The sequence below is a fragment of the Phoxinus phoxinus genome (genome assembly GCF_949152265.1).
Source record: "Phoxinus phoxinus genome assembly, chromosome: 16".
NCBI classification, from domain to species: domain Eukaryota; kingdom Metazoa; phylum Chordata; class Actinopteri; order Cypriniformes; family Leuciscidae; genus Phoxinus; species Phoxinus phoxinus.
The window spans coordinates 2,120,344-2,144,680 of record NC_136891.1 but is presented as its reverse complement, the minus strand read 5'-3'; the positions used below and the strand labels follow the sequence as shown (position 1 = coordinate 2,144,680).

General features: G+C 36.1%; 3 protein-coding genes across 6 annotated transcripts in view; 2 read left to right on the top strand and 1 right to left on the bottom strand.

The window, feature by feature from the left end:
- The window catches only part of LOC306983566 (GDP-L-fucose synthase-like), a 111,265-nt gene that overhangs the window by 55,069 nt on the left and 31,859 nt on the right, over positions 1 to 24,337 (bottom strand). The window lies entirely within an intron of this gene.
- Positions 109 to 21,748, top strand: eef1db (eukaryotic translation elongation factor 1 delta b (guanine nucleotide exchange protein)). Of its 4 annotated transcripts, XM_079583756.1 has the most exons (9): positions 362 to 430; positions 1,537 to 1,589; positions 5,712 to 5,826; positions 6,547 to 6,618; positions 8,864 to 8,935; positions 9,828 to 9,912; positions 10,614 to 10,906; positions 20,318 to 20,512; positions 21,629 to 21,748. In XM_079583756.1, the coding sequence occupies exons 3-9, from the start codon at positions 5,713 to 5,715 to the stop codon at positions 21,665 to 21,667; spliced, it is 870 nt and encodes a 289-aa protein (XP_079439882.1). In that variant the 5' UTR covers positions 362 to 430; positions 1,537 to 1,589; position 5,712; the 3' UTR covers positions 21,668 to 21,748. The 4 variants fall into 4 exon arrangements, with proteins under 4 accessions (XP_079439883.1, XP_079439881.1, XP_079439882.1 ...); XM_079583755.1 differs by lacking the exon at positions 1,537 to 1,589 and having other exon boundaries at positions 313 to 430; XM_079583758.1 differs by lacking the exon at positions 8,864 to 8,935.
- The window catches only part of LOC307012549 (uncharacterized protein), an 18,445-nt gene continuing 18,239 nt past the window's right edge, over positions 24,132 to 24,337 (top strand). Inside the window, exon 1 of the mRNA XM_079639360.1 lies at positions 24,132 to 24,187. The gene's annotated coding sequence lies outside the window, so the exon portion shown is untranslated. The remainder of the gene's footprint in view (positions 24,188 to 24,337) is intronic.

Below are 24,337 nucleotides of genomic sequence, written 5' to 3'. Positions count from 1 at the left end.
GTTTGAATTTGAATTAAAACAATAATGTCCCAGTTCTTTCACTCTTGTTTCCACAAAAGGAGCAGATACAGTATTTCCTCAGAAATGGGCCTTTCCCATCATTTTTTTGATGGCGTCTTGTACGCAGTCGCGCTGGGAAACAGTGAGGAATGTACCATGTGGTAAAATGTCATGACGAATTATATTTTTAAAAGCCTTCTACCGCACTATTGTGTGTTATGTCTATATGTATTCAGATATAAAAACGGTTTACTATTAATTACAAATACACTTAAGCTTCATTATTGTGATGTTTATCAGTTTTGTGGTAATGATCTCCCCCGCTCGTGAGCACGAATGGTTCGCTCGGGTCTCGCTCGCTCCTTCTGTTCCGTGAGCGCGCGGCGAGTAGCAGCGATTCATTCATACAACACTAACTAAAACGTTTAAAGTGAGTATATGTTTGAAAAATGACGGTGTTTATGTTCTTTTATTGCGTTTCTTTGTTTAGATGATTGAATAATGCTGTGCTGTAAATGTACGGGGTGTTCAAAAGCCGGTTAGACGTCATTCATCTGATTATTTATTCATGTAAGAATAATAAATATGATTGTTACCTGATAGAAAGCTCTTGCTGATGTGTCAGTCACTGTCATACTGAAAATCCGTTTAATCGACTGTAAATATCCAGTGTTTTGGTTTCCATGGGCCTGACACCTCATGTGCAGGAAGTCCAGACAGATTATCTTGAATAATGACGCATCTCATGTTTAATCTCATGATCTCTTGGTAAACCAGGGATTTCTACAGATTTTATGATCTCCTGATATCACCTTTTTCTCTTTGAAGCAACGAAATGAGTGATTAGGCTTTAATGAGAAGGTCAATTTCCCCTAATATCAGGTTCAGATCTTGACAGCCATGGTAACCATAAAATAATCTGTCCTCTAATGTAAAATTATGGCAAACCGTTTTAACATTGAATCCTTAAAACATACTAGTATTTATTTTCCTGATACTAGTACTTATTTTTTAGATTCTCCCTCCCAACTATTCTTTCACAATATGACCATGATGTGTCTTCCTACATGTTTTTTTTTTTTTAAGAAATGAAAGGCGGCTGTACTCTCCATAATTTAGGGTTAGAAGAACTGTTACTGTTGCCAAACATATATCATGATAGAAACATAATAATCATAGAAATAATTATCCGAAATATTCCTATTTAAATCCAAACAGCGACCTTATTTGGCCAGGCAGTGAAATGTTAGACTTTTTAGTTTAATAGTACAATAAAAATACTCTAATTCACACTGTACCATGATGATAATACCATATTTTTGGACATAACTATAGTAATCATTCAGTACCATTGTACACAATATATCAAATTTAGGGTTAGAAGAACCGTTGCCAAACATATAACATGATAGAAGCATAATAATCATAGAGATAATACATAATTATGGATTGAAGTCCTCTTGTGATTATCAATATACATATACTTTTCTTATTTGCACATTATGGTTTATTTCTTGCCTCTGTCTGGATGAGAAGAACGAGTTCTGCTACATACGGTTTTGTTTGGTCACTTTTCCGGTTTGCTGAAGGTGAGTCTGGACAATCTGTCAGCATGCTGGATGTGGGATTTGGCTCATATTATTTGTCCCATGATGGATTTGAGTGGGTGTTTTGGCCATTTTAAATATGATTATTGTCCTTTCTTTGAGTTTCCTTCTTTTTTAAATTCATTTTCAGCTTGACTTCAGTGTAAAGCTCAGTGTTTAAATCTAATGCAACCATAAGTGTGTGTGTGTGTGTGTGTGTGTGTGTGTGTGGCTTGTTCTGTCTTTAAAACTGAAATGTGTAATTTTTGCTGCACCATATCAAATAGTAAAAAAAAAGTATCCGATCCAAACTGGTTTTTCAAACTTTTTTTCTTTTCCTTTTTCTTCAATTACATTTTTTGTTGTGTGCTAGTAATAGTAATCATTGGATTTGTACTACCGGTACTACTTTTGTTGCATGACCCTAAGAAACATAGGTTATGTTTGCTAATTTGCTCTCAAACTAAGGCCCTGGTTACACAGGTATTAAAATGCGTTTTGGTCGATTGGATCACAAGTGGACGAATTTAAATACAGGTGTAAATTGGGTTTAAACGTTTTAAGCTTGTCGACCACTTCCAGTAGAGTAGCCGACTGACTAAAACATTATGGGAATCGCACTAGCCAGACGGGATTTAAACTTTGTTGGCTGAAGACCCAAGTTTGGTTTGAAGATAAAAAATGTACCAAACACAATGTTCTCTCACAATTCCTGATTTCTAACGCACTCTCTCAGCGTTCGGCTGGTCTTGAGGATGTCAGAGCACAAACTAAACGTTTTTCTGTCATTTCCAGTGTGTTTATATGTAAATTGCACAAGCTTATTTTGTCCATTAGATCGAAAGATCTGAAAAAGCCCATATATTTACCCGCCCAATAGACACTCCCCTTTAGGACAGAAGTGACAGAAGAAATCAGGACAGAAGTGGTTAAAAGTGGACAAAAGAAGCGGATTAAAACACTAAACGGGAATGTGTCTCCCTCATCCACTTGTGATCCGATCGACCAAAACGCATCTTAAAGGATTAGTTCACTTTCAAAAAAAATGTTCCTGATAATTTACTCATCCCGATGTCATCCAAGATATCCATGTCTTTCTTTCTTCAGTCGAAAAGAAATTTAGGTTTTTGAGGAAAACAATCCAGAATTTTTCTACACAGAATGGACTTTAATGCCAACCAACTCTCCCAATGTTCAAAAGAGGTTCAAATGTCCGTCTCAATGCAGCTTCAAAGTCTCGACACGATCCCAGTCGAGAGATAAGGGTCTTATCTAGCGAAACGATCGGCCATTTTCTAAAAATAAAATAAAAATGTATATACTTTTTAACCACAATTGTTCGTCTTGTGCTGGTCTGCGACGCGCCACGCATTACGTCATCACGTTGGAAAGGTCACGGGGGAAAAAATTATAATAAAAATGTATTAAAAAGATGTCGGACGATTTTGAAGCTGGAGGAGAAAATGTGAGTTTTTCGCTCTTCCCTACTTTTTTGAACCGGAGTACACAGACAAATAACTTGGATAGATGACGTGACCTGTGACCTTTCCAACGTGATGACGTAATACGTGGCGCGTCGCAGACCAGCACAAGATGAAGTATATAATTTGTATTTATTTTTATAAAATGACCGATGGTTTGGCTAGATAAGACCCTTATCTCTCGACTGGGATTGTGTCCAGACTTTGAAGCTGCACTGAAACTCACATTTGAACCTCTTTTGAACATTGGGAGAGTTGGTTGCCATTGAAGTCCATTCTGTGTAGAAAAATCCTGGAATGTTTTCCTCAAAAACATAAATTTCTTTCCGACTGAAGAAAGAAAGACATTGACATCTTGGATGACATCGGGTGAGTAAATTATCAGGATTTTTTTTATTTTTAAAGTGAACTAATCCTTTAATACAAGGTGTAAACGGCCTAAGAACAGATTTACACACTTCATGTTTAACGTTAACCTATTGCTGTGTAATTAATTCTCCAGTTCCCTGTCACTCTCCTTTTCCCCTCTTTCATTTATTTATCAATCCTCCTCCTCTTTATTTCTGGACACAAGAAAATGCGCAACAGAAGCCGCCGAAATTCTTCTTTGAATAAGTCGGGATCTTCCGAACGGCAGCTGAACGGTGCCGAGGGATGGTTGTCCAGCGCGGCTCTCGCGGGTTTGAGATCGGAGAGGTCGTCGGTCTGGTTCGACCGCGGCGCGTACGAGAGAGCGGAGAGCCTTTACTACGTACGACTCTTGCAGGAGCAAAATGGCACGACTTCTCCTGCGAGCTCTTCCGATTCGTCACGAAAGCCGGAAACCGGTCGCCATCGAGGCCAAGAGGCGTGTCACCATGTCGTCCAAGACGTGTGGGTCAACAAACCCAACTTTGACCAAGCCGAGAGGAAGTTTGTGGGCCGGTTTCCCAATCAAACAACCCCAAGATCTCTCCAACTGCAACCCAACAGCCAAACGCCCAGCGACGAGGGCTACCAATCACAAACCCCGACTCCGCCCACTCCGGCTTCAAAGCCAATCAACGGCCTTCCTTCCCTGACTCCACCCCCGATGGGGGTGTGGCTACAAAAACCTCTTTTCGATAGAGCCGAGGCGTCTTTCTATCAGAACCTGTACAGCCGAAACTCGCCACCGAAAACCAGTAGAAATGAACCGAGCTCAAAACGGCGAAATAATGACGTCGCCGCCACACAAAAAAAGCCTGTGGTTTTTAATCGCCGGGATTCTGAAGATGTAAGAACCAATCATGGAGCAGCGGTGTGTTATTTCTTGCATCCCGACAGCGAGAGGGTGTGGCTTGATCGTGGTCGCTATGTGGAGGCGGAGACTCGTTTCTATCAAGGAGCTGCGGCGAAACCCCTCAAAACATCTGTAAATCATTCTAGCCGGAAGAAGAAGTATGACTCTATACTCTCTAGAAAGACTGCACACACTTCCCCCGCACATTTGAGTTAGTTCACTCCCTCATGTCGCTCCACACCTGCATTACTTCTGTTTCTTGAACGTCTTGAACTTCTTTCGTTCTCCATGGAGGAGAGAGTAAGTCATACGGGTTTGGGACGACATGCGGGTCAGTAAATGATATCAGTGAACTATCCATTTTAAGCGATGTTTTACTCTCAGGTAACATCAATCTCACCCATTTTATTTACATGCAATATGTTTACAACCTTTTCTACTTCCTTTGTCCATCATCTTCATTGCATATTTTTTCTTTTCTTTCTTTGATCTCTTTACACATTCTTTCTTGTTGCGTTTTGTCCATTGTGTTGGCTTGAAAGATTCATTTGTCTGAGTTCAGTTTTGTATTCATTTAGTTTTCTCTCATTTGTTCTGTTGATGTCATTTTTGCATGGTTGCATTGCATTAACATTTAATATTATGTCCATATACTAGTTTTGGGGTTCATTTTTATTTTCCAATTTTCAGTTGATTCTTTTAGTAAGTTTGTTGTTTCATTTTAATTAAGTTTTATTTCAGTTTGAGTTATTTCAGGACATCTAGTTAAACTAAAGGAAAATGTTGCATTTGGATTTATTTAATAAATCGCTTTATAATTTAATAATTTCTTATTATGTTCATAATTCTGGTTAATTTCTGGGGTGGATGAACTTGTTACATTGATTGTAAAAAATAATATCTGATTAAAATTAGGGCTTTTAAACGATTAATCGCATCCAAAATAAAAGTTTGTTTACATAATAAATGTGTGTACTGTGTATGATTATTTTATATATATATAAATACACACACATGCTTGTATATATTTAAGAAATATTTGCGTGTATATAGATTTATATATAATGTATTATATATAAATATTTTACATATAAATAACAACATTTTCTTAAATATATACCTGCACGTGTCTGTATTTATATATATATAAAATAATCATACACAGTACACACATTTATTATGTTAACAAACTTTTATTTTGGATGTGATTAATCGTTTAACAGCCCTAATTAAAATACTTGTACCACAGTGGATCTCAAACATCCTTTCATTTTCATCAAGGCCAAATATATAGAAAATCAAACGTTCATCTCATGTCAACGATCACTGTTCATCTCATGCAGTATTTAGTGAGGTTGTGACAGGCCTTGTGTGTGTTTGCAGGATGACTGCAGCGGACTGTTTGGCGCAGGAGAGGATCTGGTTTGACAAGCCGCGTTACGATGAAGCAGAACGACGGTTTTACGAGCAGATGAACGGACCTACACAACACAAACAGGTTATAAAATTAAATCCAGAGACGTGTTATATGTGACCCTGCATCCCAAACCCAGTCTGGAGCCGCACGGGTATATCTGTGGCAATAGCAACTATACATTGTATTGGTCAAAATTATCCATTTTTCTTTTATGCCAAAAATCATGAGGATATTAAGATCATGTTCCATGAAGATATTTAGTCAATTTCCTACCGTAAATATATAAAACATGTATTTTTGTGAGTAAATGCAGCACAATCGTGAACATAAATGCACAACTTTAAAGGAGATTTTCTCAATGTTTACATTTTTTTGCATCAGATTCCAGATTTTCAATAGTTGTGTCTCGACCAAATATTGTCCTATCCTAACAAACCACACATCAATGGAGAGATTATTTATTCAGCTTTCTTATGATCTATAAATCTAAATAAATAAAAAGAATTACCCTTATGACTGGTTTTGTGGTCCAGGGTCACATATTAACATGATCAGCTTGTACTAAACTAATAGGACGTGTGCTTATCCTACTATTCCACATGATAATTTAGAAAAATAGTGGGCAATGAGTCCATTCCACATGTACGTTAAGTTAATTTAATGCATTCGTTCATTCCCCCATTCCCAGGGAACTGAACCCATGACCTTACCGTTGCTAGCACTGAGCTTCACTGTTAAAGCTACAGAAACACTTGCTGTATACCAGCACACACTGAGGTTTCTCTCTCTCTCTCGTGTCAGGACACAGGAGCGAACAGCATTCTTCAGGACATCGCTAGAGCACGAGAAAACATCCAGAAATCTCTCGCTGGGGTGAGTTGAATGAAAAAATCATAGGATTTCTCTAGAGAGGTACAAACAAGCTCTTTTCTAGGCTTGCACAATTTGGGAGGGGGAATGAAATTGCGAGTTATATCAAAAATTTTATGAGGAAAAAATATATATACAGCTATCCTGATAATAATTGTGATTGCAATTAATTATACAAATACATTTATTTATATATATATATATATATATATATATATATACATATACAGTGCTGCTTGAAAGTTTGTGAACCCCTTGCAGACTTTAAACAAAATAATAGGGATCATACAAAATGCAAGTTGTTTTTTTTATTTAGTACTGTCCTGAATAACATATTTTACATAAAATATATTTACATATAGTCCACAAGACAAAACATAGCTGAATTTATAAAAAAATAAAAAAAGACCCTGTTCAAAATTCTTTCTTATTTTGTTAGAATTATTCACATTTTCACAGATTCTGCACAGGGTTCACAAACTTTTAACCAGCACTATATATATATATATATATATATATATATATATATATATATATATATATATATATATATAATACACACATACACCATTGAGCTTTTATTTTGGAACAAATGCCTTCATTCATTCATTCAAAAGGGTAATATTTTGAGATTTTAACGTGTACATGTTGCACATCAATGAAAACAACAATAGCATTCATAATGTTTTTTTATTATTAAGGGAAAAGTGGTTACTTTTCCTTTTTTTTAACCATTTTATTCTTCCAGTTTAAAAAGCGAAGTTGAACCAACGTCATGAAAAGTGAGTTTTATTCGTTGATTCGGAGTGGCTGGAGAGTACGCGATATCTGCGTCATCAGAGCTTTTCTCTGCATTATTCATGAGAATGAACTCTTTCAATCCAATCAATCACTGCACTGTATTATGAATTATGAGTTTTATTACAGTGGAGTTTATTACAGATTTGAGTTCTTCAGACACGCGTCATAAAGTGTGTTTCCTCAGTACAATAAGCCACATGACACTTTCATGGCGCTTCTGATTGGTTGACAACAGCCAGTTTATAAGCAGTTTTATCTCGATTAATTGTGCAGTTCTGTTCTGTCTGAGAAGGCAATGTGATTATGTTTTATATTATGATTATCCTTTGGTAATAAGCATGTCTCAGATATGCTGTCTATGTAGGCGGCTCACTAGGTTTGAGAACGAAGCCCCAGATCTTCTCTCTTAAAGTCCCCCTGTAGTCAATAAGTGTAACCCTTGAACATTTTGAATCCATTCGTGCGTCCTTTAAGCTTTGGAGATAAAAAGCAAGCGCTTGAAGTGGCATTGAACTATTGAACACGAACTATGTTCTTATACACTATAGTATGTTGGTTGTCTTTACATTAGAATAATAATGTTTCATATAATCTAGATTTAGATATGGAATAAATAGCATTCAATACAAAATGAATATGTAGTATGTATGTCATATATTGAAATCAAGTTGTTATGTGATAAAAGATTTGCTTTGTTGTACATTAGAACCACACCAGGCATTTAGTCATATTACAAAATAATTTATTGAGGCCAAACGTATAAAATAACATTATAAACTGAAAAGCGGGCCTGCCCCCGTTTATCACGTCACTTCACCACGTGACAGCAGCAAGCAGGCTCCTGATTGGTTAATGTGGCGCGAACTGATGCCAAAGTTCAGATTTTTCAACTCGGGCGTCAGACGTGAATTCGCCTCATCCGCATGTCCAGTTCACGCGACCTCCAGACCTATTCGCGTTTGGTGTGAACGCAGCATTAAAACTCATCTGTGATCACCAAAATTACATATTTAAATGTTTTTTTCTTGAAAAAAAAATCATCATGCCTTAAAATATCTTGAATGTAACTCGACACCCTTTCCTCATTTAGTATGCACGGTTCTATGAATATGCAAATGAGCCCCGCCTCCACTCGCTCACTCACTCAGAGATCCACTGGTTGACGATCACACGTTGATCTGATTGGTCAAGGTAGTGTGTGACGTCAGAAACACCAGCGATTTCACACCGTGTTTTTGAGACTGTCTTTGGTTCACTGCAGTTTTAAGCAGAAAATACTCAGCAATGCTGTCGACTTATGAATTTACACATGGTGTGTGTTAAAGCAGATTAAAAACACCACATAGACACATAAACAACATTACAAGCTGGATTTTCGCCACAGGGGGACTTTAACTCATCTGTTGACTTCCTTCTGCACTTTCCTTATAAATGATCTCTCCTGTAGCTGAAGACAACCTTGCAGCCGAGTAGAGGCTCCGCCCCTAAAATATCAAACCCCTCCCACCGCTCCTCTCCTGTAAGTGTGTGTGTGTGCGTGTGTGCGTGTGCGTGTGTGTGTGTGTGTGTGAAAGCCATCGGCCAGGAACACACACCAAAGCAGCTCACGTCCAAGTCGAAGCGTGTGCATGCTCGCATGCATGTTGTGTTAGGAACTTTCAGAAGACATGCATGCATCCCTGTGTGGATTTATTGTTATGTTTCGTGTGTATTTTGCTGTGGAAGCTCTGAGAGCAAACACTTGTACATTTGCATCTTTGTTGTGAGGTTTGTATTAGTTTTATTTTAGTATCGTCGTGATGGTTTTAGTTAACTATAATAACCCTGGTTTGTTTGTTATTCCAGGCTGTACTGCATGTCATATTTACTCTGAAATTAACTATAAGACAGTGTATTTGTTATTGTTTTATTCTTTCTTTTTTTCAGTGAGAACCATCATTTTAACCAAACAGAATTTAAAAATGTGATTAAATTAAAATAATCATTAAATGAGCACAATACATTTTTTTTATGTTTTTAAATTATACACAAATACTGTACAGAGTTTATAAAAAAAGCTAATAATTAATTAGTGTACAATTAAAATAAATGATTTAAAAAATAAAAACAATCAAAATAAAACACTAAAAAAAGATTAGTTGCATGTCATGTTGACCATTAACCGACATCAGAGAACCGTGAACATGCAAATGATGAACACAATCAAAGGGGTTTGGATACACTGATCAAATTTAAGTTTCCAACTTCAACTGTAAAATAAGTTCTCACAAAATGTAGCAAAATTCATGTTGTTTCGTGTGAAAAATGTTGTGTGTTCTGTTAGTAGTGTTTGTGTAATTGTATCTAGATGAACAGCGGGGGGTGACGGAAACTGTGATGTGACGCGTGTGTGTGTGTGTGTGTGTGTGTAGAGTGGCGGAGGCAGCGCTGCTGATTACGGGGAGCTCGCCGCACGCATGAAGAGCCTGGAACTCGAGAACCAGAGTCTACACACAGGTTTGTGTGTTCACATGTTGTTAAAGAGATTCTCATAGCTTTGCATTTGCATTTTGGCTGGAATTTTACAATCCTGTTTCCCTCATGGTTCCATTTTTGTAATTTTTTTGGATGAATAAACCGATTGGAAAAGTATTCCGTACTTTTAAACGAACAAATCAGTCAATTTCGATTTCAACAGAACAATAACACATTAAATTTGCAAACAAATAAATTAGTTAGTTATTAGTTAAGCGATGAGAATACTTTTTGTGCGCAAAAACAAACAAAAAATGCGTCAAAACGGAGGCTCACTATTGGCCAGCATCACACACATGACCAGCGTCGGCCAATAGTGAGCCTCCGTTCTGACGTAGAAATGAATAGTAGAAATGAATAGTTGAATAAAGTCATTATTTTTGTTTGTTTTTGCGCACAAAAAGTGTTCTCGTCGCTTGATAAACTGAAGGTTGAGCCGCTGTAGTCACTCGGACTATTTTAAACATTGTCTTTACTAACTTTCTGGGCCGGCAAGTTTCAATTACAACAGAAGCCTATGGAGGAGTGAGACAGCGCTCAGATTTAATCACTAATATCTTCATTTGTGTTCAGAAGATGAAGGAAAGTCTGACGGGGAACAACATTGAGTTTACATTGTTGGGTGAACTAACCCTTAAAGAAACGCAGGTCTGATTGTGTGTGTGTGTGTGTGTGTGTGACAGTGGTGGAGGATCTGCGTTCTGCTCTCGGTAAGATGGAGAGTCGAGTGTCTGCGCTGGAGAAGCGTTCATCGGCTCCGACCGTTAACGGGACCGGTCCCCAGAAAGCCCCGTCTGCTCCAGCGAGAGAAGAGGAGGATGAAGAGGAGGACGACGTTGACCTGTTCGGCAGCGATGAAGAGGTGGACGAGGAGGCCGAGAGACTCAAAGAGCAGCGGCTGCAAGAATACGCCGCGAAAAAGGCCAAAAAGCCCGTCCTCATCGCCAAATCATCCATCCTGTTAGACGTCAAACCCGTAAGTGTTATCAGAGTCTTGTTGCTGAAGCCAGTCAGGCTAAAGCTTTGGGGACGGCGAGAGGATCCAAATAACACATTGCAGGAATGGTATCATTCCTATTCGTATAATGGCATCATGATATTATTGACTTTTAGTTCTACAGTATATACAAAATGTTAAAAAAATAAATTGTGATGCATGACCGTAACATGTTCTTCTAACAGCCACCCGGACCACCGTAGCAAATATACCATCCCTATCCTTATAATGGATCCCTTGTTTTGTTTGTTTTTGGATGTATTAAGATGTAAATTCTGGATACTATATTGTATACTACTAAAGTTCGTTGGATTAAAACTAGAGATGCACCGATTGATCGGCGGGTGACCGGAATTGGCCGATTTTCACATGATCGGCGGCGACTGGTGTTGTGGTTTCAATCTTTTTATGAAATCACTTCTCAGAGATCTTTTATGCCAGAAATATTGTAGACTTTATTTAACAAAACAAAGCCGAGCAACCTCCTGCAGGAGATGACTCCCCGCAGGAGATGACTCCCGAACATCGGTTAGCTTTTCACATATATACATACATCGCCTCCAAAAATGGTCATACATCCTATAGATAGGGTCTTGCACCATGTGACACACTTAAATAGAATCATCTGCTGCATCAGCATTTTGACCTTTCTGTAAGCCCCCCAAAAGTCAAACCAAAGACAAACACATAGGAAATAATGGTGTACAAATATATAGCTGAATTACTTATTTCCTAAATAATAAAATCTTCAACATTCCCTCCTCTGGGGCTTATCTAAGCCCCACTTTTAGTATCCTTTTCCAGAGTGTAGTTTCAAAATCCAGTCCCCTCAGTTATGCTACCTAGTGACTAAATCAAGTCACCCAGTCTCTTTTCCAATGACTAGATTATGTAACCACACTCGGGAGGAGCATTCGAGCCAAACATCTCTCTCCATATATTTTTCTTTCTTTCATTCAATGGAGAAAGTAAAAGACTTCGAATTCTCCCTAATAAAACAAAAACATTAATATAAGTGTGTGGATAAAGTTGGTTCAGCATTGCCTGTTATTGTCACAGTAGAGTATGTCAAACATAAAAATCCCTTATACATTTAAAAGTATTCTTGCGGTGTAGATATCCTCTTCGACCCAGACTCCCAGGGTCTGGCTCATCAATCATCTTCTTCATCTTTATTTGAGGTACTTGAATCAACATCCAATTTTTGTACATTTAAATTTGGTTTATAAGCCCAATCTTAATAATATTGGTTGCCCTTTAAAATTAATTTTCATTATCTTGATATTTCAGCATTTCCATTTGTCTAACAGTGATTTTGACAACTAGTGATCTTACTATGGGAAGTACACAACAGAATAATAACCACCTTTCAATATTGCAACTTCAGAAAACATTCCTATTTTAGCAAACCATGTTTATACTTCTCCAAACTTCAAATCAAGTTTTTCTTAACTTTTTGCTCTTAAACTTTTTTGACTTAATCCTGTATTCGCTAAATGTTCCTCCCTGTGCAGTATTATTTGGTAAACGTGCAACACTGATCTTCAAACATAAGTCCTTCTACTTTTCTCATGTAATTGTTTTCCTCCTAATGCAGACAAAGCTTTACAGTAAATCTCTGCTGATTTATAATAAATAATTTATTCATTCTGCGTTTTTATTTTTCGTGATCCATATGAATTTTGATTTAAAATAGGGCTGGGTTAAATACCTATTTTTCTCATTTTCAATTGCTTCTTTTTATGAAGGAATATCAATTATTAAATTCGAAGAATCAATCTTTTAGTCAATCATTTTTAGTTGATGAACAAACAGAACATTGTAGTGCACCTTCTATCCTTTAAATCGCTTTGTGCTTCGTTATAAAGTTTCATATATTAAATTCTGTCTATTTTATTTCCAAATTCAAACAAAAAATATCATTTTGACATTTTTTAATCTCGTGTTATAGCTCCTCATTGGAGCCCCTCAGTTCAAGCGGTTCTTAACTGAATACCTTTTCTTCCTTTCTAATTTCTAAATAAACTCATGAATAATCTAGTTATGTCCCATGTAATCACTCAAACTAAGAAAGCTTTAGAGCAATGTTACATTTACCTCATAAAAGTCATTCAATAAACTCATTAGACAATTAGAACAAATAACTCTAGAAAATAACTTTTCTACTACCTTACATATTGATTATATGTACATTTCTTTTTTCTGTAAATCTAAATCCATAATTTTTATATCAACCATTTAAAACATAAAGCATTATAACTTAATTATTATTAAAACTTCCTTGTGTGCAATTTAAGTGTTCGTATACAATTCATTTTAATCTTCAATATTCTTGGAATAACTTGCTAACCCATTATCTGAATTTATTTCTGATAGCATTTCAAATCTAAGGAATACTTCTCTGTTAGAAATCTCATTTCTGCATCTGCCCTTCCTCTGCTAATAACATTGCCTTTGCCCGTCTATATCATGTCCACATAATCCATTATCAAGCGTTTTAATAGTCCTTCTCGCCTATTTGTGTCGCTGTTCCTTTCTTAACTTTGTTTTTTGGCACACATTTTACAAATTTCACATTCGTAATCTCTCTTTACAAATTTCACATTCTTAATCTCTCCTTTTCCTTAATCTCTCCTAATTCCCCCCTTGCGTACTGGTCAAAACCAGGCGCATCTGGATTGAAAATATTCAAAAGTGATGTTGGTGTAACAATCTGTCCTTCATGTGAATGTCAAATATCTTTTTTACTCTCCTCTACCATAGAAGGCCTGCTTGTTATTGAATTCGAATAACTTCCAATTAAATTTGTCGTTCTATTAGCACTACTTAATATTTTATTTAGTCAATAGCATATTGAATCATAACATAATCTTATGAATTAAAATTAAAATCGAATATTTGTTAATAGCCAATACTTGTTTTAATTTCAACTGTAGCCTTAAACTAATTAGGTATACCCCTGTATTGACAAGTTGCATCTAAGTACCCTTTTGGATCTTTTTAAAATGTCTTTTAGTTCTTTTTTTTTCTTTTTCCTTTATGAATTGTCTTAATTCCCATTATTCTATGTAAATTTCTTGAATTAGTCGTTAACATTCATTTTATCATCATACCATACATTTTCTCTCTTCAATCAATTTTTTCTGGTGGGGTTATTATTAGGTTGCTACTAAATATTCAAGGGCTTTAACATTACATTTTTAGAAAAGTTTGGTTGATGTTGAGTATTGTCTGAACTTGTACTCATCTCTTTCACTCTGTTGCTTCTCTTCTTTGCACAACTCCTTGTGAATCTCCCACATTCTGCAACTTTTCATTCCTGTGATTCTGGTCAAGTTTGTCTCCTCTTTCCATTCATGTTGATCTTTGTGAGTTGTTGTAATGGGTTGTTTCCTCTCATTTGCAAGGGAAGATCATTGATCCTCTCACTTTCTGTTGTCGAGGTGGTTGAGGCTTGTTGGTGTATTTTAAGTTGAGAGGCATGGACTCAAGTCAGTTTGCTGATCAATGCACAAGCCTCTTTTGAGCCTCTTCTGAGATTACAATGCACAGTCACTGGTTTTTTGTTAGAACCATCCCAGTCCCAGAAACCTTCCTGGAATTGAGCTACTATCATCTGTGAATGAAATCTTAATTATTTCTGTTAGTGACAACAACATATATTAAATCATCTGCTCATCTGGCCCATTGTCCTCGTCGGTGTTACCTGTAGAATGGTCATGTGGGCTGAGTGGTTTCCTTTCATTAGCAGCAGGGCTTGAACCCATATATTCCCTTTTTTTTATATAAATTTGGCTTTTTATCTTCATATTTGCACCCTCTTTACATTTTTCTCACATTCAATTTCAAATGTACTTTTTACAATTCGTCAATTCAAAACGTATTTCATTGTTTTGAGTCCCACTATCAGCACACTATTCATCTTGGACAACACTCAACCCACTTTACAAGACAAAAGTTACAAGACATTATTTCATACTTTTGACAAATAATCAGCTCCATCACGATACGCTGAAAAGAAAATCAGATGTGTTATGCTCCATCATGATATTCTGAAAGGAAAGTAAGATGTGTTATACGCTGCGCAAAATGTGGCACTGTTTTTTCCCATTTTTTTTCTATTGCCACTACAGTTTCAACCAGGAAATTTAACCAAATTCATCCATGGTCATTATTTTATTGGGCAGAATTTGCCCTGTGGGCCCACATATTCAATTTTCAATACAGCTGTATTGGCAAAATAATTGATTTGCCTCATTGTCTCTTCAAACACAATCTATCACACCATTCATACCCAGTCACACCCATTGGCCAACACACACTCATGTGACTGCTGCAGCAGGTTCTGCTCTAAATGCAGAACTTATAATTTTAGCTGTGGAATGCCACAAGGTCTGATCAGGTCAACACAACTATGTCCAATCACTATTGAGAAGTTTCCGTGATCATAAGGTTTCGTTTAACACCGGTACAAACCCTTTTTTTCTTTTTATAAACTCTAACATCCTCTATATTTTAGAATAATAGGCTTAGTTGGTCTAATTTTTCTTTCATATTATTTTTGTCTTTGCTCATGAGCTGCTTTTAAGAAGAAAATTGGAGATCTCTGCATAATCTTGGATTCTTGGCCAGTAACATTTCCAACTCATTATCCCAGTTTTGACGTTTGTGATTTCAAAATTTTGGACTTTTGGGGTAACTTTTTCCTCCAATCTATCTCTAGAAATTACCAAAACAAGATGGAGTGACCAGTATCATTGCTTTGTCAACAATAATAATCAATAATAATCATGCTTTTACAATAATAATCATGCTTTGACATTTTGTCTATCTTTTTCTTTGCCAGAGAATAATTCTATCATGCTTTTAGGCCTATAGTTGTTTAATCTAATAGCCCTCACTATACCAAATCCAGCCTCCGTTCTAATTATTTGGTGAGTTTGAGCACCCACTTCTGTCTGTCAACATATTTTCTTTTTCTTATAGGGCTGGACTTGTACCTACTGAAAAAGCAGAGAGGGTTAGTTTAGCAGAGAATATAAAGAATTGCTCTTAGACCAGTGAATAATCAAAATGAATAAAGTTAATATAATAATTAACCAACTTTGAAGCAGTCTCTGGTGATCATTGAGGAGTCCACACCTGTGTTGCCCGTAAGGGTCAGTTCTTCTGTTTTTAGATCATCAGTCCGTTGAAGCTTCTTGGCTGTCACTCTGCATGTGTCGTCAGCCGATGCTGTCACTCAAAGGCCTGGTGTTAGGCTCTGCTGTTTCTCTGCCTCTTCTCAGTTTGGGCTTTGAAGTTGATCCTGCCTGAGTTTTGCATCTCAGGATTTTCTCTTTTTCCTTAGGAAAAGTCTCAAGTGAACGTTTCACCTTTTCCAGCATTATATCAGTCTTTCTCCTTGTTGAGCTTTCCAGAAAGTCAATTTCAGGAGGGGAGCTGAAAGCCCCTCACCCACTTCTGTCTTCTTTTTGCAGTCTCTTTGACCTTTGGCCTCTTCGAAACTGTCATTGAAGCCATCTGAAATTTGAACACTCAGAGATCTGCATGAATCAAATTTAACTTTTAAAAATACTAGGTCCAATTGTGCCTGAGCTATTAGCTCTTTATCTAAATTCCACTTTTAACCATCTTTTTTACTAGTTCTTTTATATAAAAATCTCACTGGTTGACAACAGCAGTTCTTCCATTCTATTTTTAGTAAAGCAAGTTCTTCATTGCAGGAAAAAGCAAGCTATTTCTGTTTTTCAATATCAGCAATAATCTAACTTTGATAATCTAAGTATAATTAACTTTTCCCTATCATAAAATCAGCTTTCAATCTTTATTCTATTTTTGCATGCTGTGTTCAAATAATCTAGCATGGTGAATAACATTTTTCTCAACCAACATCAAGGAATTCCTCTTATCTTTTCTTTTCAATTATTGAATCAACAATATTTACTACAATTCTAAGATTCCTAATGTTTATGAAACTTAGTCACCCAATCTTGATCACCTAACACTGCACAACTTATTTTTTCTTAACACAAATTTAATAATCTGCAATGGAATAATTTTCCACTCTGTCTTTAGGGATAATGAGATACAAATTAAATACTTCTTTTTTTTTCTTTCTTTTTTTTTTCATACTGCAATAATCTGCAGAGTTAATATCTTGAAACAATTTTCTTCCTTTACTTTTTGTTAATACACCATTTATTTCATGTCTCTAAATCTCATTCACACATTCTTTGTCCCTTTTCAAGTGACCAGGGTCAGGGGGGTCACTATTTTTACCCACAGGCACAGTCAAGCAAGACACAGGATCCCATAGACACACACCCTATTCTGTACTCTATTCCCTGTCAGATCTGAATTATTCGCTACTTCTCAATTTTTTATTTTAAAACACTACATTAAATATTCACTGATTCACCTCCTCAACACAGCAAAAACAATACCTCTAAGATTCACTGATTCACTTCCTCAACACAGTGAAAAAACAATACCTCTTTAACTATACTAAAACTTCATCTGTGCACATGCTATTTACTTGTATCCTTCAAGGCCCACTTACAAGTAAAACACAAATCAATAATAACTGATATCCTTATCAGTACGGTTGTCATCCATCCAGGCCCACTTGACAACATAAAATCTTCTTCTGTGTACATGCTATTCTTGTATCATTCAATGCCCACTTACAAGAAAAACACCCTGTGTGCATGCTTTTTGCGTAATCATCCATCAAGGCCCTCTTGATATACGCAAAAACACAGATAAATCAACTGATATCCTTATCAGTAAATACAAATCATCTGTATGCATGCTCTTGCCTATTATCCATCGAGGCCCACTTAATAAAGCAAAACACAGATTCTTGCATATTCGTACAACAAAACCTTAGCGCCAAATCAGCAACACCAGTGTTCACAAAATCCACACAGGATCATATAAGCACTGGTAAACACTACTGGGAGCTCCCCCGGGCTATTACAAACTACTTGATATCTACAAGGCCTTCTTATTAGAAATCAAACTGCATGCAATCATTTCTGGAATCAAAGACCCCTTTTTCAATTTTGTTTTAGTTCTTTTAAATTTGAAGAAGCTTTTCTTACCACTTCCGGGCAGCTGGTGACCAACACATACTTTACACAAAAGCAAAAATGCTCACCTCAAAGTACAGTGGCCACTGTTGTCTGTGCCGATCACCAGCGATGCCCTTTGTGGTTCATTCAGCTCCTAACAAGTCCCATCTGGGGTGCCACTTGTTGTGGTTTCAATCTTTTTATGAAATCACTTCTCAGAGATCTTTGATGCCAGAAATATTGTAGACTTTATTTAACAAAACAAAGCCGAGCAACCTCCTGCAGGAGATGACTCCCCGCAGGAGATGACTCCCGAACATCGGTTAGCTTTTCACATATATACATACATCGCCTCCAAAAATGGTCATACATCCTATAGATAGGGTCTTGCACCATGTGACACACTTAAATAGAATCATCTGCTGCATCAGCATTTTGACCTTTCTGTAAGCCCCCCAAAAGTCAAACCAAAGACAAACACATAGGAAATAATGGTGTACAAATATATAGCTGAATTACTTATTTCCTAAATAATAAAATCTTCAACATTGGTCGGTCAGTCTGACTTGTGCCGATTTTATGCCGGTCAAATGCACTCGGGTTTCGGCGCCGAGTCTATTTCTGCTGCACAGCTCACGCTCAATTACAGTGAAAGCACACTTTTGATGGACAAAATAAATATTTCACACAAAAAGTGCCCAAAATGCACATTATTAGTGTGTTTTAACAAGAACTGGAGTAATAACTATGTCAGAAAAGAAAATGAAGACGAAAATTTAAATGAAAATTTACCCATTTAAACTTGTTTTTATTATTCAGTTCTCATGTAGGAAACCTTGTGAATTACGGGCGTTTCACACCGCAAGCTTGAGCGTGTTAATCAATGAGTGCGTTCACACAAGCAGGAGCGTCGCGGGTTTTGGCGCCGAGTCTATTTCTGCTGCTCGCGCTCAATTACAGTGAAAGCACAGTTTTGATGGACAAAATAAATATGATTTCACACAAAAAGTGCCCAAAATGCACAGAATTTGCATGTCTAGTGTGTTTTCACAAGAACTGGAGTAGCTATGTCAGAAAAGAAAATAAAGATTCAAAAATATGTATAGAAAATGTACCCATTTAAACTTGTTTTATATTATTCAGTTTGGGTAAATTATGTTTTATGGAAAAAAAAATGTGTGTGCTGTAAAGTTAGAAAAAATGAAATCGGCATCGGCAGGTCAAACTCAATGAAAAATCGGATTCGGCCTAGAAAATTGTAATCGGTGCATCTCTAAAAACAATATATATATATATAAAGGGTTTGAAGTTAACACCCGGCAAATGCGGGTAATAATCAACTGTGGCGGGAAACGCAGTCAAATCACGAGCCAATTAGTCGAGTTGCTTATGTTGACTCACTTTACTGGGGAAGTTTGTGTAAGACAAATCTGCGCAGATTTAACGCAAATACTCGTGAGTCATCATGATATATTAATACTGCAGAATCTGCTCATATCTGGCTTGAACACACACTTCACTACACAACAAATAACGGCGCTTGTTCATTTGCATTGAAGCAACTGAAGATTAAAACGCATTTGGTGAACAGAAAGCACATTATTATTTTCCAGCATCCTAAATTTTGATGTTCTGTGTCCTGTGTTGATCTTTTCCTCGTAAAACACATTTATGGTGATGAGGATGAAAGAGGAAGAGGAGATGCTGGATGACAGGATTTTGTTTGAATAAAAAATTAATGTATGAAATAAAAAATTTATTTTATATATACACACAGGTGAAACTGGAAAAATGAGAATATGGTGCAAAAGTTTATTTTTTTTCAGTAATTCAACTTAAAAGGTGAAACTAATATATTATATAGACTCATTACATGCAAAGTGAGATATTTCAAGCCTTTATTTGTTATAATTGTGATGATTATGGCTTACAGATTATGAAAACCCCAAATTCAAAATTACAATATTGTAAAAAGGTTTTCATAATCATCACAATTATAAAAAATAAAGGCTTGAAATATCTCACTTTGCATGTAATGAGTCTATATAGTATATTAGTTTCACCTTTTAAGTTGAATTACTGAAATAAATGAACTTTTACACCATATTCTCATTTTTCCAGTTTCACCAGCAGTATATATAATCATTTCCACTGGTTTGGGTGAAAAATATATGAATAATAATAACCACACACATGACACTCTATGCATTTGTCCAATCGACTGCATGCCCGTAAACGTACACTTTCCAGCCAGACTTCTCAAGCCAGCATCAAAGTGTGTGTCAGTCTCATGCTGTCATCCTCTTGTCCACAGTGGGACGATGAGACGGACATGAAGAAGCTGGAGGAGTGTGTGCGCTCGGTGCAAGTGGACGGGCTGCTGTGGGGAGCGTCCAAACTGGTTCCTGTGGGATACGGCATCAAGAAGCTGCAGATAAACTGTGTGGTGGAGGACGACAAGGTGGGAACAGACTTCCTAGAGGAGGAGATCACCAAGTATGAGGACTACGTGAGTAACGTTCCGATCACAGACTGTATAAAACAATGGACGTAGTGTGCGTGACGTCACCCGTAGTGTTTCTGAAGGGCGTTTTTGAAGCCCAAAGTGGGCGGAGCCGGCCGTCGCCATCTTGGCTGAGTCCCAGTTTAGGACCCCAGTGATATGCCTGATCTAAAGCTGTTCTCCCGATTCTTAATGTAATCAATCCAACTTTAATTCATGTAATAATCTTTTATTTTCATCCTGATTATTTATATCGTTTTAAGTGAAAGAAATTGCATTTTTAGGTATGTTTTGCGACATTGTTAATTGTTATTAAACAATAAAGCATAATATAAGTATTTTTAACTATTTTAACTACTTAAGTAGCATGTCATAATTAATTCTTAAACAGAATTATGCTTGTATCATATTTATTATCAAAGTTTTTTATCGAAAAATATCGTAGATGGTGAAATTTCTTTTATCTCTCTTCATTTCGGATAGCTTTATGCTATGCTACTATCTAAGCTAGCTAAAAAAAAAACACTTAAGACTGATAAATGTTTAATTTTACAAGAAACATAAGTTAAAATACATTAATGGTCGTTATAACGTAGTTCAAACGACTTATATAATAAAGTGATATCTGATTTATAACCAGGAACTAAAGCGATTATAAAACGTGCTTTGAACCAATCGGATTGCTTGGGTCCTAAGCTGGGACTCATCACCACACCGGATAAACAAAAACGTGCAGCGCGGCGGATTAGCTGAGGTGACGTGATGCTAACAGACAAACGCTACTAGTGACATCAGCGCCAATCCATCTGTCACTCAAGTGGCCACGCCCTTAATTATGCAGAACTTTAAGGCTAAATATCATTTAAACGGATGAGTTATAAAAAAATTCACCCCCTCACAGTCGTCATGAAGGGCAAAATTAGCTATATAGACCAAAACCACTTTTTGCACCAGACTGTAAACATGTTTTATTCTGCTGTAAAGTTGGGCATTTTAACATGCGGGTCTATGGGATTGAGTCTCTTCTGCAGCCGGACTCTAGAGGCCAGTGGAGGAACTGCAGTTTAATCACTCAGTGTTGGGTTCACGAGAGACCTTGATGTGTTTGTTTTTGTGTTACAGGTTCAGAGTGTCGATGTTGCGGCGTTCAACAAGATCTAACACACACTCACACACACATGTAAACACTCACATGCTACTGCTGCTGGACGAATATCGGTTAATAAATGAGTTCGAAATGTATTTGTCTTGGTCTCTGTCTTTCATTTCCCCCACATCTCATTAAACATGTTTATTAATGCAGTTGAGAATTAGAATCAATTGATAGGTAGATAGATAGATAGATAGATAGATAGATAGATAGATAGATAGATAGATAGATAGATAGATAGATAGTAGATAGATAGATAGATAGATAGATAGATAGATAGATAGATAGATAGATAGATAGATAGATAGATAGATAGATAGTAGATAGATAGATAGATAGTAGATAGATAGATAGATAGATAGATAGACAGACAGATAGATAGATAGATAGATAGATAGACATATAGATAGATAGATAGATAGTAGATAGATAGATAGATAGATAGATAGATAGATAGATAATAGATAGATAGATAGACAGATAGATAGATAGATAGACATATAGATAGATAGTAGATAGATAGATAGATAGATAGATAGTAGATAGTAGATAGATAGATAGATAGTAGATAGATAGATAGATAGTAGATAGATAGATAGATAGTAGATAGATGATAGATAGATAGATAGATAGATAGATAGATAGATAGATAGTAGATAGATAGATAGTAGATAGATAGATAATAGATAGATAGACAGACAGATAGATAGATAGATAGACATATAGATAGATAGATAGATAGATAGATAGACAGACATATAGATAGATAGATAGATAGTAGATAGATAGATAGATAGATAGTAGATAGATAGATAGATAATAGATAGATAGATAGATAGATAGATAGTAGATAGATAGATAGAGAGATAGATAGATAGATAATAGATAGATAGATAATGTTTAGATATACCAAACAAGAACTAGCTGATTTTTATTTTGTACTTGTTCATTTTAATTGTTCTTAACTTGAAATGTATGAGTCCACTAATTACTAACAATCAACTTAAAACTTTCATGTAATCTCAATGTGAACACTTTTAATAGTATTAACTTAGCTATAGCTTCAACAAGCTAATCCGCTAACATACTAATTTGTTAACATATTAGCAATAGTATGTTATACAGAAGCACTTGCTGTGTGAGTGCAACAATATAAAGGTTTATTTGCTCTCAAATCAAGCGCATGCTCACTATCCTTAAACCAACATTAACAGAAATTCTTCTAAATTAACATAACAAAACATGAATCACTACTAAATCTCCCACTTAACATTAATCTTGCACACAAAAAACAAACATTATATTACACTTGATTTTAGCATTTACTCTCCCTTTCGAGTGCCATTGGCAAAGCATGCTGGGAAATAGACATCCCAGCCGTTCGTCTAAATTAAAAAAAATAATTTCTTAAAACTCAAAACAATGAAACGGTTCCATTTACTTATAATATATCAGTTCTGTGAACTTGAAAGAAAAAATAAAGAGCTAAATACTCATAAAAGATAAGTTGACTGAACTAATTAATTTAATTTAAGTTTGTCCAACTTAAACCAATTAATTATTTTGAGCGTTAGGGTTTACAGTACATATACAGTAATAGTATATATGTATACTTTCATGACAATTATATACATTTACCCCCCAAATTCTCATCACTGTAATGCAAAAATATTATATAAATAGCAAAGTATTATTATTTTTTTTAATTGTTTCTCTATATGGCTCTGGGCACTACGATTGGACACCGAGGATAGCGCGGATATTGCGTCATTGACAGGTGACATTTTTATCCGGGACGGGCCATTATTTAAAAATTGGAATTTCAATATTTGGAGACTTTTGGGATATTGTAAGTACACAACTGCAGGAAGTATATCACACTGTGCAAGTGATTTTTGGATATTTTATTCCAAAATTATTACATATTGTACCTTTAAAGGAATCATTGAACATTTTAAACACTCCTGAGCAGAATGAGTTTTTAGATTGTTCTGTATCATGTCAGATACTCCACTTTTAGTTATTTAAATAATTTTCTTAACATCAAAGCAAAACTTGTTGGATCTTACAACACATTAAGAGACAATTAAGATACATTATACAATGCTTTAATATTGTTATGCAATATAAATGTCCATTTAACTGATTCTGTCCGTGAATGGGCAGGAAAGAGTCAAATTACAGGATGTGGAATCAGATTCACGCAGCGGGAGTGCTTGACTCGCGTCTATTCGATTCATATGAACGAGTCAATAAAAGGAACGATTCTTTCGGCTTGATCATTTAAGAAATTATTTTATTTTGCGTTATGTTTTTGTACATTAAGATACCAATGTTAGTGTTGTTTAAAATGGTTGTGTTAACAGTATTAATATGTAAATGTTTGAATCCGCTGTGTAAAGTTTGAACACAAGCACGCGAGTCTGTCAGGATTGATTCAGGAGTCGTGATTCCCGAGTCAGCCAAAGAGTCGTTCAGAAAGCCAGCATCTGGATCTGCGGTTGTGCTGCGCGAGAGCTCCGCTATTTCAGGTGTGTGTACTGTGTGTGTGTTTACTTTTCTAAATTGAAATCTTTTCTAAATGAGATTAACCGAGATTGTTTTGAATCTTTCTTGTGTGATCTGTTTTGCTGTATTGTTTGTAGATGCTTATGTTTTCCTCATGCATTGCAAATCCTTTC

What these genes read in the sequence shown, in the direction of transcription:
- eef1db (XM_079583755.1), top strand. Translation starts at nt 5,713, where the DNA reads ATGACTGCAGCGGACTGTTTGGCGCAGGAGAGGATCTGGTTTGACAAG. An exon ending in TCCAGAAATCTCTCGCTGGG is followed by an intron (nt 6,619 to 8,863) that starts GTGAGTTGAATG and finishes TCTCTCCTGTAG; the next exon opens with CTGAAGACAACCTTGCAGCC. An exon ending in TCACCAAGTATGAGGACTAC is followed by an intron (nt 20,513 to 21,628) that starts GTGAGTAACGTT and finishes TTTGTGTTACAG; the next exon opens with GTTCAGAGTGTCGATGTTGC.